Here is a 17,225-nt window from a genome sequence, read left to right as displayed (position 1 = left end):
GCTGATGATGATGCTGCTGATGATGCTGATGATAATGCTGATGATGATGATGCTGCTGCTGATGACGACGCTGATGATGCTGCTGATGATGATGATTGCGCGCGCGCCGCTAGCGGCAAGATGCGGACAGAGACGCAGCAGGAAGAGGGGAGCGGAGGGAGGATGGGTAGGGGCGGGGAGGGGAGGGAGGGGCGGGGGGAGAGGGGGCAGGGGGGCGGGGCGGGAGAAGGGGCGGGGCGGGGCGGGGGCGGGGGGAGGGGCGGGGAGGGGAGTGAAGCCGGTGGGGGTCACCGCGTGAACTCGGAAGCTGTTCGCTCTGTACGCCTGGTGGTGGCGGTGGTGCTGAGGGGTAAGTGGGGGGGGGCTGAGCGCGTGTGGGTGAGTGGGGGGGTGAGTGGCGGGGGGGGGGCTGAGCGCATGTGGATGAGTGGTGGGGGGGTGAATGGGGTGAGTGGTGGTGAGTGGGGGGGCTCTGAGCGCGTGGTGGTGAGTGGGGGGGGGCTGAGTGGTGGTGGTGAGTGGTGGTGAGGGCTGAGTGAGTGGTGGTGGTGAGTGCGGGGGGGGCTGAGTGAGTGAGTGGTGGTGGTGAGTGGGGGGGGGCTGAGCGCGTGGTGGTGAGGGGGGGCTGAGTGAGTGGTGGTGGTGGTGAGGGCTGAGTGAGTGGTGGTGGTGAGTGGTGGTGAGTGGGAGGGCTGAGTGAGTAGTGGTGGTGAGAGCTGAGTGAGTGGTGGTGAGTGGTGGTGATGGTGAGTGGTGGTGGTGAGTGGTGGTATAGGGCTGAGTGAGTGGTGGTGAGTGGTGGTGATGGTGAGTGGTGGTGGTGAGTGGTGGTATAGGGCTGAGTGAGTGGTGGTGAGTGGTGGTGGTGAGTGGTGGTGGTGAGTGGTGGTGGTGAATGGTGGTATAGGGCTGAGTGAGTGGTGGTGGTGAGTGGTGAGGGCTGAGTGAGTGGTGGTGAGTGGTGAGGGCTGAGTGAGTGGTGGTGTTGAGTGGGAACGATGCGCATTGTTTTGATGTTGGCTGACGAACTTCCGTCGCCGTAGACGCTGCTGGAGGTTGCGTTGGGACGTTGGGTGGACGTTGGTGGGACGTTGAGGAGGTCGGAGTGAAGATGTCCGTGATTCTGGAGACGACGCTGGGAGACGTGGTGGTTGATTTGTACACCAAGGAACGGCCCCGCAGTGAGTCCATAGATACAGTCCACAGATACAGTCCATAGATACAGTCCACAGATACAGTTCATAGATACAGTCCACAGATACACTCCACACATAGATACAGTCCATAGATATAAGAAATAGACACGCAGACTCCAAATATACAGCAGCAGGCATCGTCAGGGTCGGGATCAAACCCACGACCTCCTGCACACCAGGCGAGGTAGTTAACATCTCCTAACCACCGTGATGATAAGAGAGACACGCAAACTCCAAGTCTACAGCGGCAGGCATCGTCAGGGTCGGGATCGAACCCACGACCTCCCGTACACCAGGCGAAGTAGTCAACATCTCCTAGCCCCCGTGATGATGATGATGATAATAAGAGAGACACGCAAACTCCAAATCTACAGCCGCAGGCATCGTCAGGGTCGGGGATCGATCCCACGACATCCTGCACACCAGGCGAGGTAGTTAACATCTAGCCACCATGATGATGAGAGAGAGACGCAGACTCCAAATCTACAGCAGCAGCAGCAGGCGTCTTCAGGGTCTGGGATCGAACCCACGACCTCCTGCACACCAGGCGAGGTAGTTAACATCTCCTAGCCACCGTAATGATGATGATGAGAGAGAGACACAGACTTCAAATCTACAGCAGCAGACATCGTCAGGGTCGGGATCGACCCCACGACCTCCTGTACACCAGGCGAGGTAGTCAACATCTCCTAGCCACCGTGATGATGATGCGAGAGAGAGACGCAGACTCCAAATCTATAGCGGCAGGTATCGTCAGGGTCGGGATCGAACCCACGACCTCCCGTACACCAGGCGAAGTAGTCAACATCTCCTAGCCACCGTGATGATGATGAGAGAGAGACGCAGACTCCAAATCTACAGCAGCAGGCGTCTTCAGGGTCTGGGATCGAACCCACGACCTCCTGCACACCAGGCGAGGTAGTCAATATCTCCTAGCCACCATGATGATGAGAGAGAGACGCAGACTCCAAATCTACAGCAGCAGCAGGCGTGTTCAGGGTCTGGGATCGAACCCACGACCTCCTGCACACCAGGCGAGGTAGTCAACATCTCCTAGCCACCATGGCGCCCTATTGCCGATGCAGTGTACACATATAGACTGTGTTGGTGGTGAAGTATGGTGGAGGCCTTCAGCAGTGGAGCGACCAATCGCTGGCTGTGTCTTAAGCCGCGAGCCATCGTCTGTACCGGCCTGTTGTGACCCCCCCCGTCTTTGTATCTCAGCGAGTCTCAACTTTCTCAAGCTGTGCAAGGTGAAGTACTACAACTACTGCCTGTTCCACAGCGTGCAGGTAAGACTCACACGGAGAGACACGTAGACTCACATAGAGACATTTAGACTCACACAGAGACACTTAGACTCACACGGAGACACGTAGACTCGCACAGAGACACTTAGACTCACACGTAGACTCACACAGAGACACGTAGACTCACACAGAGACACGTAGACTCACACAGAGACACTTAGACTCACATAGAGACTCACACAAAGACACTTAGACTCACACGTAGACTCACACATAGACTCACACAGAGACTCACACAGAGACACTTAGACTCACACAGATACACGGAGACTCACACAGAGACTCACACACAGACACTTAGACTCACACGGAGACACTTAGACTCACACAGAGACTCGCACAGAGACACTTAGACTCACACAGAGACTCACACAGAGACACTGAGACTCACACAGAGATTCACACAGAGACCCGTAGCCGTAGACTCACACAGAGACACGTAGTCTCACACGTAGACTCACACAGAGACACACAGACTCACATAGAGACTCACACAGAGACACTTAGACTCACACAGAGACACGGAGACTCACACAGAGACTCACACAAAGACACTTAGACTCACACGGAGACACGTAGACTCACGTAGACTCACACAGAGACACGTAGACTCACACAGAGACACTTAGACTCGTACAGAGACTCACACAGAGACCCATCGACTCACAGAGAGTAGTGGTGTATAGTGTAGTGTATAAAGTAGTATACTAGTACAGCACTAGTGTATAGTGTAGTGTATAGTGTAGTATACTAGTACAGCACTAGTGTATAGTGTAGTGTATAGTGTAGTATACTACTACAGCACTAGTGTATAGTATAGTGTAGTGTGTAGTGTATAGTGTATTGTATAGTAGTGTATAGTGTAGTATACCAGTACAGCACTAACCGATATTATGGCAGAGCTTCATAGCACATCGGATTCCTCCTCCTCCTCCTGCTGCTGCAGTTGTCTAAACAAAGATTCTGATTCTGATCCTTCAGAAAAACTTCATCGTGCAGACCGGAGATCCGACTGGCACTGGGAGGGGCGGTGAGTCGGTGTTCAGGTGAGAGAGAGAGAGAGCTCCTCCATATTTGTAGGGACCTTTCTGCCGGTGCTATCAAAACTATGAAAAAACTACATTCACTCAAACGATGATAATAGGGGTTTCCCCTTTTTATTTTACGCGCTTTTATTTAACTCACTCTGTCTGTTGTTGTTGTATCCTCAAATCTTGCAACTTAATTTTAATCCACCTCCCAATGTGGTATCGACTGCAAACTTGGTATACTTATGTCATACTGATGACAATACTATATTCTTTCATTAAAAATAAAAAGATATATATTTGTAATAATTTTTTTTTATATGTTACTAGCGGTAATTACCCGGTGTTGCCCGGGCGAGAAAGACAGACACACACATCTACTTACACACAGACATCGACCCACACACATAGAAACACATCGACACACACACATATGGACTCACACAGACAGACATCAACCTTAGTTAACATCTCCTAGCCACCGTGATGATGATGAGAGAAAGAGACGCAGACTCCAAATATACAGCAGCAGCAGGCATCGTCAGGGTCGGGATCGAACCCACAACCTCCTGCACACCAGGCGAGGTAGTTAACATCTCCTAGCCACCGTGATGATAATGATGATGAGAGACGCAGTCTCCAAATCTACAGCAGCAGGCATCGTCAGGGTCGGGATCGAACCCACGACCTCCTGCACACCAGGCTATGTAGTTAACATCTCCTAGCCACCGTGATGATGATGATGAGAGAGAGACGCAGACTCCAAATATACAGCAGCAGGCATCGTCAGGGTCGGGATCGAACCCACGACCTCCTGCACACCAGGCGAGGTAGTTAACATGTTGCCACCATTGCGAGATTAGGCTTTGCCCTTTGTGGCAATAAAACAGGAGGTGTTACGGTGTTCAAACACCAATTAGACAAACACAATGGATATATAATTATCAGAGTGTGTTTTTTGTTTACATTTTGTGGTTAATGTAGTAACATGAATCCTTGTAAAAAGGTTTCAGTTTTGTTGCCAGAAAAAAGGGGGAAAAACCCCTATTATATTTTGGTACTGGCAAACGAAGTCTAAGGAAGTGGCTATGTTAATGTGAGAGATTAGCATGATGTTAGTGTGAGAAATTAGCATGTTAATGCGAAATCAAGAATGCTCTGATCATATATCTACTTTGCGTTGTCTTTGAAGCTGATTGGCCCACATCAGAAACAGCGGACTTGTTTCGGGCCTCGTGTGAGTGAGTGTGGGGTGGTAGCGCCACGCTGCGCTGCGAATCCACCGGCCCCGGGTTCGATTCCCGCTCACGACCAACATCGGTGACAAAACGTCTGCACCGGATCCTGAGCCTCCTCTGAGCACCTGGTGTGATGTGTAAACATCGTCACTGGGGAGACAAAGGCGGCCGGGCGTGGTGCTGGCCACCCCCCACCCCCTAGTGGAGCCGTGCCGACCTTCGTAGGCGTTGCCTGCTCGCTAACGGCACTTGCCCCAACAGTGTTGAAGGCTATAGGGGGGATCTTTGTCTTTGTGTGTGCGTCAACTCCGCAGCCAGCTCTATGGACCCCAGGCGAGGTACTTTGATGCGGAGAAAACTCCGAGAATCAAACACCGCAAGAAGGGAACTCTCTCCATGGTGGACAACGGCTCTGGGCAACACGGATCACAGGTGAGTGTACTCCTCATCCACTCGCTCACTCGCTCACTCACCCACTCACTCGCTCACTCGCTCACCTCACTCACCTACTCGCTCACACACTCACCCACTCACCCACTCGCTCACTCACCCACTCGCTCACTCGCCCACTCACTCGCTCACTCGCCCACTCACTCACTCAACCACTCACTCACACTCACCCACTCACCCACTTACTCACCCACTTACTCACCCACTTACTCATCCACTCACTCACCCATCCACCCACCCACTCACCCACCCACTCACCCACCCACCCACCCACTCACCCACCCACCCACTCAAACACCCACCCACTCATGCACCAACTCACCCACCCACCCACTCACCCACTCACCCACTCAAACACCCACCCACCCACTCACCCACCCACTCACCCACTCACTCACCCACTCACCCACCCACTCACCCACTCAAACACCCACCCACCCACTCATGCACCAACTCACCCACCCACCCACCCACTCAAACACCCACCCACCCACTCATGCACCAACTCACCCACCCACCCACCCACTCAAACACCCACCCACCCACTCATGCACCAACTCACCCACCCACTCACCCACTCACTCACCAACTCACTCACCCACCCACCCACTCACTCACTCACTCACTCGCCCACCCACCCACCCACCCACCCACCTACTCACTCACTCACCCACCCACCCACCCACTCACCCACCCACTCAATCACCCACCCACCCACTCACCCACCCACCCACCCGCTTGCGTGACGACGCCTCCCGTGTGCCCCCACAGTTCCTGCTGACTGTGCTCGATGGGCTCGACTCGCTGGACGGGCAGCAGCACACCGTGTTCGGGGAGGTCGCCGAGGGCATGGAGGTGCTGGGACGCATCGCCGAGGCGTTCTGCGACCGCGAGAACCGCCCCTACCAGGACGTCCGGTAGGGAAAAAAAAACTGCCCGAGTTCGATTCTCGCCTCCACGGTTCCAACCCGAACCGGTGCCCGGACATCGCCGAGGTCAGCTGGGCATCGAATGAGTGCCTGGTGCAGGGCGTGTGTGTGTCTGTGTGTGTGTGTGTCTGTGTTTCTGTGTGTGTGTGTCTGTGTGTGTCTGTGTGTGTCTGTGTGTGTCTGTGTGTGTATGTGTGTGTGTGTGTCTGTGTGTGTGTGTCTGCGTTTCTGTGTGTGTGTGTCTGTGTGTGTTTGTGTGTGGGTCTGCAGCTACTGCTGCTGCTGCTACTGCTGATGCTGCTACTGCTGCTGCCGCTGCTATTGCTTCTGCTGATGATGGTACTGCTGCTGCCGCTGCTGCTACTGCTGCTACTGCTGCTGCTACTGCTGCTGCTGCGTGTGCTGCTTTGTGTGCAGGCTGTCCCACACCGTGGTGCTGGACGACCCCTTCCCGGACCCCCCGGGACTCTGCGTTCCGGACCGCTCCCCAGAGCCCACGGCACAACAACTCGACGTGAGGAGCGAACGGTGGTGGTGGTGGTGGTGGCGGTGGTGGTGGTGGTGGTGGTGATGGTGGTGGTGGTGGTGGCGGTGGTGGTGGTGGTGGTGATGGTGGTGGTGACGGTGGTGGTGGTGGTGATGGTGGTGGTGGTGATGGTGGTGGTGGTGGTGGTGATGGTGGTGATGGTGATGGTGGTGGTGATGGTGGTGGTGGTGTTGGTGATGATGATGGTGGTGATGATGATGGTGGTGATGATGGTGGTGATGATGGTAATGATGGTGGTGGTGATGGTGGTGATGATGGTGGTGGTGGTGGTGATGATGATGATGGTGGTGGTGGTGGTAGTGATGATGATGATGACGATGATGACGACGGTGACGATGATGATGGTGACGATGATGACGGTGGCACTGACGATGATGTGTGTGTGTCACAGAGAGTGATGGTGGTGGTGGTGATGATGATGATGATGGTGGTGGTGATGGTGATGATGATGATGGTGGTGGTGGAGGTGGTAGTGATGATGATGATGATGACGATGATGACGACGGTGACGACGATGATGGTGACGATGATGACGGTGGCACTGACGATGATGTGTGTGCGTCACAGAGAGTGATGGTGGTGGTGGTGGTGGTGATGATGATGATGGTGGTGATGATGATGATGACTATGATGACGACGGCGACGATGATGATGGTGGTGATGACGGTGGCACTGACGATGATGTGTGTGCGTCACAGAGCGGACGCATCGGGGCCGACGAGGATGTCAACGACATGCAGGGGAGGTCGGTGGAGGAGGTGGCGGAGATCTCGTCGGAGAAGGAGGCCAAGGCCCGGGCGACGCTGCTGGAGATGGTGCGGAGTTGTGACGCTCGCTTCAACACACAGCAGTAGCAGCAGCAGTAGCAGCAGCAGTAGCAGCAGCAGCAGTAGCAGCAGCAGTAGTAGTAGCAGTAGCAGCAGCAGTAGTAGCAGCAGTAGTAGTAGTAGCAGCAGCAGTAGCAGCAGCAATAGTAGTAGCAGCAGTAGCAGCAGTAGTAGCAGCAGTAGTAGTAGCAGCAGCAGCAGTAGTAGCAGCAGCAGTAGTAGTAGCAGTAGCAGCAGCAGTAGCAGCAGCAGTTGTAGCAGCAGCAGCAGTATCAGCAGCAGTAGCAGCAGCAATATCAGCAGCAGTAGCAACAGCAGCAGTAGCAGCAGCAGCAGTAGTAGCAGTAACAGCAGCAGCAGTCGTAACAGTAGCAGCAGCAGCAGCAGCAGTAGTAGCAGTAGTAGCAGCAGCAGTAGTAGCAGCAGTAGCAGCAGCAGTTGTAGCAGCAGTAGTAGCAGTACTAGCAGCAGCAGTAGCAGCAGTAGTAGTAGTAGCTGCAGTAGCAGCAGTAGCATCATGATCAGCAGCGGCATCATCATCAGTATCATCAGGAGCATCGTCATCAGCAGCAGAAGCGTCATCAGCAGCATCATCAATTCCTAACCCTAGCCTCTCCCCGTGTCTCTCCCCGTGTCTCTCCCCGTGTCTCCCCTCTCCCCGTGTCTCCCCCGGTGTCTCCCCTCTCTCCATGTCTCTCCCCGTGTCTCCCCTCTCCCCGTGTCTCTCCTCTCCCCGTGTCTCCCCCGGTGTCTCCCTTCTCCCCATGTCTCTCCCCGTGTCTCCCCTCTCCCCGTGTCTCCCTCCGTGTCTCTCCTCCCCCCGTGTCTCCCCTCTCCCCGTGTCTCTCCTCTCCCCGTGTCTCTCCCCGTGTCTCTCTCCGTGTCTCTCCCCTCTCCCCGTGTCTCCCCCCGTGTCTCCCCTCTCCCCGTGTCTCCCCTCTCCCCGTGTCTCTCCTCTCCCCGTGTCTCCCCCGGTGTCTCCCCTCTCCCCGTGTCTCTCCCGGTGTCTCTCCTCTCCCCATGTCTCCCCCCGTGTCTCCCCTCTCCCCGTGTCTCCCCTCTCCCCATGTCTCTCCCCGTGTCTCCCCCCGTGTCTCCCCCCGTGTCTCCCCTCTCCCCGCTTGCGCTCAGATCGGAGACCTCCCCGATGCCGACGTTGCTCCCCCGGACTCGGTGCTCTTCGTGTGCAAGCTCAACCCCGTCACCAACGACGACGACCTCGAGGTCATCTTCTCTCGATTCGGACCCATCGCCAGGTGCAGCACACCGCCGTAGCGCGCAAACACAAAGACAAAGATCCCCCGTGTAGCCTCTAGCAGACTGTAGGGGCAAGTGCTGTTAGCGAGTAGCAGCAGCAGCGCCTATGAACACACAAAGACAAAGATCCCCCGTGTAGCCTGTAAACAGACTATAGGGGCAAGTGCTGTTAGCGAGTAGCAGCAGCAGTGCCTATGAACACACAAAGACAAAGGTCCCCCATGTAGCCTGTCACAGACTGTTGGGGCAAGTGCTGTTAGCGAGTAGCACCGATGCAGGCCGGCGCTGTGACACGAGGTGGTGGGTAGCCAGCACCACGCCCGGCCGCCTTTGTCTCCCCAGTGGCGATGTTCACTACGCACCGCCACACCAGGTACTCATTTGAGGCTGAGTCGACCTAGGGGAGGCACTCGGTTCAGATAATTAATCACCCGTGTTGGTGGCCGTGAGCGGGAAGCCAGGTCGGTGGGTTCGCAGCGCAGCGTAGCGCTAATCACTGCACCACCGCTCCTCACCCACCCACCCACCACCTCACCCACCATTTCTTCCCACTCGCGCACTGATCGACCCACTCACTCAGACTCGCTACCCCCTTACCAATGAGACCCCTGTCAGGTCTCTTGAATTGCCACCTGTGTTCGGCTGCGTTGGCTGGGTCACGTAGCAGCCACCGCGTGCCCAGGCAGCTTCTGTTTGGCCGGATAGAGGGGGGCTAAACGGGCACGACACGGGCTGGAGAGGAGATGGAGCTGATGCGGTACGGGAGTACGTGGAGCTGAGTGGACTTGCCGATGACTGGTACCAGCGGTGTCAAGATCGGCCTCTGTGGAGGAGGCTCGTGAAGGACGCTGCTACTGGGCAGTTGGAGGCAGTCGCCCTCCAGCAACAACGGAGGGCGGAGGAGCGACGCTCACAACAACGAGCGGAGCGCCGGGTGGCTAAAGCACAGCAAGTTGGCACAGTAGGGGGCACAGGTGGTACATCGCCCACTCATCTCGGTCAGTCGACCCGTGGCACCTGGGTCTGCCCCGTGATCTTCCTGGGTGCTTTTCGCTAACAGCTTTTTTCTCCTACAGTCTGTTAAGGCTATAGGGGGGGTGGTCTTTGTCTGTGTGTCTGTGTGTATCTGCGTGTGTGTCGCAGCTGTGAGATCATACGCGACCGCAAGACCGGAGAGTCCCTCTGCTACGCTTTCGTGGAGTTCACGAAGGTAAAGAGACTTTGTGTGTCGTGGGTCCAATGACAGAGAGGAAACTTACGTGAAGCAACGCGGATTTATTTGAACAATTAACAGTTAACACGGAGGGGTACGGCGCCTCACACCCGATGCACTATGGTGAGTGTGCCCTCCAGACTAATATGCCTCTCACTGGCTAATCTATAAGTTCTGCTCGAGTAAAGTTTGGATCTTCAATGGTATATCCGCTGAGCCGTTCCTTGCCAGTGGTACAGCACTGCCCTTGGGCTCTTCAAGCTTCAGGAGCATCTCGTCTTCAGCTGGACGACGACTGCCCTGGACCGTTTAGGGTCCGGCTTTTATCCTCTAGGAACGATGTCATCCCCCAGCCCCCCCCCCCCCCCTCCTGGGGTCTGGGGTCTGTCCCTTTAACACAGGGGTGGGGGAACGTCCGGCCCGCGGGCCGTATGAGGCCAGCAAAATCATTCGATGTGGCCCTGCCAAGGCAACCGCAGGCGGGACTCGAAATTCAATAAATCTCGGAGCAAACCTGGAAAAGCAGTTTGCGAGTAGCAGCAACATCATCAACACCAGCTAACAACATCACACGCCTCGCCAAAGAGAAGCAGTTCCAGCCCATCGCATTAGGGGCGAGTTAATTGAATGTTTGACCAAATATAACGGGCAAATTTTTAAGTTGATAATTTTGTATGGCCCGCGAATGATGTTATATAAATATGCAAAATGCAGTTTAGCTTCACGATCCATAGGGCAACCGTTGGGTCCTATGGCCCAGAGTCTCTCAGCACTGGGGCTCAGCCCCTCGATCGCCCCCTATTGGCGTGTAGCCGCTACTGATGATTTTGCTGATGCTGCTGATGATGATTCTGCTGATGATGATAGTGATACTGCTGATGATTATGCTGATGCTGCTGATGATGATTCTGCTGATGATGCTTATTCTGCTAATGATGATGGTGCTGATGATGCTTCTAATGATGATGATGCTGATTCTGCTCCTGATGATGATGATGATGATGCTAATTCTGCTGATGATGCTGCTGATGCTGTGTACCCTACAGAGCGAGGACTGCGAGCGAGCCTATTTCAAGATGGACAACGTCCTCATTGACGACCGACGGATTCACGTCGACTTCAGCCAATCGGTGGCCAAGGTCAAGTGGAAGGGACGAGGTGGGGAGACACGCACAGGGAGAGGGGACACACGGGGGGAGGGGGGAGACAAGGAGGGAGGGGGGAGACACGGGGGGAGGGGGGAGACACAGGGGGAGGGGGGAGACACGGGGGGGAGGGGGGACACACGGAGGGAGGGGGGAGACACGGAGGGAGGGGGGAGACACAGGGGGAGACACGTGGAGGAGTCTGGGGTGGGACACGGGAAGATTCGGGGAGATGCGGGTGGGGCGGGGGAGATGCGGGGGGGGAAGATGCAGGGGGGGGGAGAGGGGAGACATGGAGGGAGAAGGGAGACACGAAGGGAGACACGGAGGGAGAGGGGAGACACGGGGAGGAGGCTGGGGTGGGACACGGGGAGAGGTTAGGGGAGACACTGGAAAGTGAAGGGAGACAAAGGTGGCCGGGCATGGTGCTGGCCACCCCCCACCCCCCTCACGTGCCGTGCCGGCCTCCATCGGCGTTGCTGCTCGCTAACGGCACCTGCCTCCAACGCTCTGCTCGAGGCTGTAACGGGGTTCGGGGTGTCTGTCTATGTGTGTCGGGCAGGTGGCCACTACAGCAAGGACGAGCTCAGGGAACTGAGTCATCACAAGCCCGTCCACAGTAAGCTGGCCCTCAAGGAGAAAGCCAAGCCGGCACAGCAGACGTATCCTCACTCCCGCCCGCCCGCACGCACACACGCTCACAGCAACTTCCAAATCCATTCACGCGTTCGGTCGGTGCGCTCCTAAAACGTGGCGCTAGCAGTGGCTGCGTTCCTGTGGAACAATCGCGTTGTGGTAAATAACGAGATTCTTTGGGTCTGTCGGTGAAGTCGCGTAGATGGGTTCAAAGAAAATAACCAGAAAAATTACAAAAAATAACAAAAAAACTACGACGTTTCGATCGCAAGCGGTCGTATTTTCCTTGAACCTATCAACGTGACTTAACCGAAAGACCCAAAGCATACGAATTCCTGCAGTCACGAAAGCTTTAAGTCGAGATGATGAATAGCATTTCATGTAGAGGGGTAAAGCAACAGTCGGCGGTAACAACGCGAGATGACGTGACGGACGCAGGCCGAACGACGGCCGAGGCGCGCGGTGGGTAGCGTCCATTAGCATCCAGCAGCATCCCAATGCCTCGTGGTGGTGACGATAACGACGACGCTACGCCGGGGCAGCCCGTTACAGCCCCCGCTTATTGCTGCTCACGCTGCGACGTCGTTCCCTTCGCTCGATCGCGGAATACGTGGAGACTCCTCGACCTGCGAGCATTCGAGTTAGGAACTTGCAGAGATGCCAACAAACCCGGTCCGTAAGTCCAGTTGCCCGTTTGGACCAAGAGTCGTAAGTTCAACCACCGCGCAATAGACTGAGGTGGTGGCATCTACATCTGCAGAACGTGAAGAACTAGTGGCATCTATATCTGTGGAATGCGAAGAACCAGTGGCATCTACATCTGCAGAACGTGAAGAACCAGTGGCAACTACATCTGCAGAACGTGAAGAACCAGTGGCATCTACATCTGCAGAACGTGAAGAACCAGTGGCATCTACATCTGCAAAACGTGAAGAACCAGTGGCATCTACATCTGCAGAACGTGAAGAACCAGTGGCTACTACATCTGCAGAACGTGAAGAACCAGTGGCATCTACATCTGCAGAACGTGAAGAACCAGTGGCATCTACATCTGCAGAACGTGAAGAACCAGTGGCATCTACATCTGCAGAACGTGAAGAACGAGTGGCATCTACATCTACAGAACATGAAGAACCAGTGGCATCTACATCTGCAGAACGTGAAGAACCAGTGGCAACTACATCTGCAGAACGTGAAGAACCAGTGGCATCTACATCTGCAGAACGTGAAGAACCAGTGGCATCTACATCTGTGGAATGCGAAGAACCAGTGGCATCTACATCTGTAGAACGTGAAGAACCAGTGTCATCTACATCTGTAGAACGTGAATAACCAGTGGTATCTACATCTACAGAACGTGAAGAACCAGTGGCATCTCCCTCTGCAGAACATGAGGGGTGAGCGGTGAGGGGTGAGCGGTGAGGGGTGAGCGGTGAATTGTGAGGAGTGAGTAGTGAGTTGTGAGGGGTGAGCGGTGAGTGCTGAGCGGTGTTGGCGGAGTGTTGGTGAGGTCCCTTCCTTGACGAGGTCTCCCAGTGCCGGCTACGAACTCCTCCTGGACTGCGAGCCGCAGACCTCCACGAAGCCCAGCAGACGCACGCTCGAGGTACAGCCCCTGCTCGTGTGTGTGTCGTGTGTAGTGTGTGTCGTGTGTGTAGTGTGTGTAGTGTGTTGTGTGTGCCGTATGTGTAGTGTGTGTAGTGTGTGCCATGTGTGTGTGTCATGTGGTGCTGTGTGTAGGGTGTGTAGTGTGTCGTGTAGTGTGTCGTGTGTGTGCCGTGTGTGTGTGTAGTGTGTGTGCCGTGTGTGTGTAGTGTGTGTAGTGTGTCGTGTGTGTCGTGTGTGTCGTGCTGTGTAGTGTGTGTGGTGCTGTGTGATCTATGTGATGTGTGTGTTGTGTGCGTGGCGAGATGTTAACTACCTCGCCGGGTTTACAAGCAGCCGTGGGTTCGATCCCGACCCCGATGCCTGTTGTATACTTGGAGTTTGCGTGTCTCTTGCCTCGCCCCTCTCCTCCCCGCATCTCCCCTCATCTCCCCTCTCCTCCCCGTGTCTCCCCTCTCCTCCCCGCGTCTCCCCACTCTTCCCCGTGTCTCCCCTTACCTCCCCGTGTCTCCCCACTCTTCCCCGTGTCTCCCCTTACCTCCCCGAATCTCCCCTCTTCTCCCCGTGTCTCCCCTCTCCTCCCCCCGTGCGTTTCAGGAAAGCGCGAAGCACGAACGGAAGCAGAAGCGCAGGAGCCGGAGTCGGTCGCGGGAGAGACGGGAGAGAGACGCCGGAGGACCGGAGAGGGGGAAGAAGAGAGACAGCGAGAGGGAGAGAGACGGGGAGAGAGGAGACAGGGAGAGAGTTGGGGAGAGAGATGGGAAGAGAGGAGACAGGGAGAGAGATGGGGAGAGAGATGGGAAGAGAGGAGACAGGGAGAGAGATGGGGAGAGAGATTGGAAGAGGGACAGGGAGAGAGATGGGGAGAGAGATTGGAGGAGGGACAGAGCGAGAGATGGGGAGAGACATGGGGAGAGAGACAGGGCGAGAGATGGGGAGAGAGTTGGGAAGAGAGTTGGGGACAGGGACAGCGAGAGAGACAGGGAGAGGGAGAGACGGCGAGACAGGAAGTGAAGGGACGGATACTCGCATGCACGCCAACACCGCGCCCGGCCACTGATGTTTTGGACGCCATTGCACGTACTCATTTGAGGCCGAGCCGACCCAGGGGAGGCCCAGGACCTGTTCATAAAACCGGGGGAATTGAACTCGGGGCGGGGGGGGGGTGGTGGGATCGGTTGCTGGGTTCGTAACGCCCGGCGCTGCGCTCGTTGTTGTGAGCGTCGCTCCTCCGCCCTCCGTTGTTGCTGGAGGGCGACTACCTCCAACTGCCCAGTAGCAGCGTCCTTCACGAGCCTCCTCTCCACCACCACACACACGCGCACGCACACACACACGCGTGAGTGGCCTGGTCTACCGTTATACTACTACAGAGCTCGGTGCTGCTTTGCGGTCAGGTTCACGGGGCCAGGGCTTGGCATAGCAGTGACGGGCGGGAGTCGTCAGCATCACCCCCCCCACCCAGCCAAGCCTCACCGAGTCTACGGGAGACGTCCTGCTGACGTTGGCGAGATGTCGACTACCTCGCCTGGTGTGCAGGAGGTCGTGGGTTCGATCCCGACCCTGACGATGCCTGCTGCTGTAGATTTGGAGTATGCGTCTCTCTCTCATCATCATCATCACGGTGGCTAGGAGATGTTAACGACCTCGCCTGGTGTGCAGAAGGTCGTGGGTTCCATCCCGACCCTGACGATGCCTGCTGCTGTATATTTAGAGTCTGCAGTGTGCCCGTCTCTCTCCGCGTGGCGCCTCCAGTTCTCCCCCCCCCTCCGCGTTTCGAGCATTCGGCGGGCTGTAAATGCCCTCGTGGTGAGCACGCTCCCCGTCGCTTTCGTTTGTACGGAAATAAACGTCTGCTGGCGACCGCCGTCCTTCCGATCGGCGCGGCCGGCCACGTAAAGAAGTTCAGTTTTTGGGGCCCTTCCCTGGCCCAATAAAAAACAAAATAATTTTTTTTACTTTAGTCGGTGACTTTTGGCCGTTTGCGGAGCGACCAGACGGAAAACTCCAGCCACCCACCCAGCCAGCCACTCGCCCACCCAGCCACCCACACAGCCACTCACCCACCCAGCCACCCACCCAGCCACTCACCCAGCCACCCACCCACCCAGCCATTCACCCAGCCACCCACTCAGCCACCCACCCAGCCACCCACCCAAGCGCTGGCTGATAAGCGACCAAAACGGACGCCGCTGCCCACCGCGTGGGCAAGACGACCGAACGCGGTGTTTGTTGTTGTACGGTGACGGACAACAAAAAGGGCAAAATAATGAACAGGAGGTTACTAAATTATAACCGGGCAAAAGGCCTCGCTTGAGCTTTTTGTGTTTTTTAGGACTCCACCTGGCCAAGGCAAATGATGGCTTGCTGGACGCGTGGCGGCTCATCATTGTGGCCGCGTGGAAATGTGTTTTTTATCAGCAGGCCAAGTAAAGCTCTTAAGCGCGTGGCGATGTTGATTCTGAACGTGGAGGGGTGGGGAACGCAGCAAAAAGAAAACGGGAGGAACCGGAGACAAAATCCGAGCGCGGGATGAGAGCGAGAGAGATGCAGACTCCAAATGTACAACCCCGGGTCGGGATCGAACCCACGAACCACCTGCATACCAGGGCGAGGGCGTTAACGTCTCCGAGCCACCGCGGTGCCCAACATTAAATGGGAGGATGGGGAAAGAGAGGGGGGGGGGGGCTTCTGTGTGGGGGGCAGGGGGTAGTGAGTGGGACGAGGGTTTTTGGTGGTGGGCCATGTAATGAAACGCAACCGCGATAAACATTTTTACATGCGGCACGTCTGCAAGTGCTCTGCTCTTGACACGGGCGTTGGCAGGATGAGGCTGTACGAGAATAGGTTTTACCCTTTCTGGAAATAAAACAGCAATGTTGAAACACCAAAACAGAAACCTTTTGCAAGGAATCGTGTAACTTTATGAACCACACATGCACATACTTGTGAACATGCAAACAAAACACGTGCTCTGGTAGTTTATGATGCATTATATTTGAAACTGATTGGCCTTTTATAGGAATCCTCTCCGAGGGGTGGGGCTATGGGGGATCACGGCACCCCCATGGCCCCCCAGGGTTAACCGATGCGGACGTGGATGTAGGCACCCGTGTGTGGGTGCAGACACCCTTGTGTTTCTGTCCGCCTTTCTCCCCGTAACAACCCCTACACAGGTAACAGCGGATCCCAATAACGGATCCTGAAGGGATGATGTCTCCTACCAGGATTAACCAGCTGGTTCCAGAAGGGGGGCGTGGCTAGAGCGGAGCCAGCCGCGAACCGGTATATAAGCCGGAGCGCTGAGAGCTCTGGCTCAGTTATGTACACACCGAAGACTGAAGCCCGGGCTGAAGATAGGGCCCTGGACCCCAAGCTCTACAGCCCTTCAAAGGGCTGGAGCTCAGTGAGGCCAGTGGTCAGGCGGGAGAATAGATCCCTGAAGATAGGACCCTGGATCAGAGGTCGCAATCGGGTACCCGATACCCGTACCCCACCCGATATCCGGCTGCCCGTACCCGGCCGGGTAAAATTCAGGGCCTACCTGGGCTTACCTTGGCTCCTCCCACTCTCAAACAGTATATATACAAATACTGTATTCTTGGAATTTCTCTCACTTGATACAGCAATCGTGCTGTGACGGTTCCACCTGAAGACGGAAGCTTGTGTTGCCTCCGAAACGTCGTGATTTTTATGTTATTTTTATTTTACTTTTATTAATTTAATTTTTTTACCTACGTGACTTTACCGAAAAAACCTAAGAATACGGGTAGCCGTTTGTGACCCTGGTGCGGCAGGGTACGGGTACGGGTAAGCCGTGAGTCACTGGTGAGTAACCGTTTGT

At 55.7% G+C, this 17,225-nt stretch overlaps 1 protein-coding gene across 1 annotated transcript; it reads left to right on the top strand.

Moving 5' to 3' along the window:
- Positions 1–281: 281 nt before the first annotated feature.
- PPIL4 (peptidylprolyl isomerase like 4) lies at positions 282–16,044 on the top strand. The gene is made up of 14 exons (XM_078879879.1): positions 282–349; positions 1,044–1,181; positions 2,421–2,488; positions 3,488–3,552; positions 5,087–5,204; positions 5,994–6,139; positions 6,569–6,665; positions 7,397–7,513; positions 8,657–8,781; positions 9,926–9,992; positions 11,042–11,153; positions 11,703–11,802; positions 13,313–13,382; positions 13,979–16,044. The coding sequence occupies exons 2-14, from the start codon at positions 1,112–1,114 to the stop codon at positions 14,393–14,395; spliced, it is 1,572 nt and encodes a 523-aa protein (XP_078736005.1). The 5' UTR covers positions 282–349; positions 1,044–1,111; the 3' UTR covers positions 14,396–16,044.
- Positions 16,045–17,225: the final 1,181 nt, after the last annotated feature.

The sequence above is a fragment of the Lampetra fluviatilis genome, chromosome 55 (assembly GCF_964198595.1).
Source record: "Lampetra fluviatilis chromosome 55, kcLamFluv1.1, whole genome shotgun sequence".
Lineage (NCBI taxonomy): Eukaryota > Metazoa > Chordata > Hyperoartia > Petromyzontiformes > Petromyzontidae > Lampetra > Lampetra fluviatilis.
This window is presented reverse-complemented; position numbering and strand designations above follow the sequence as displayed.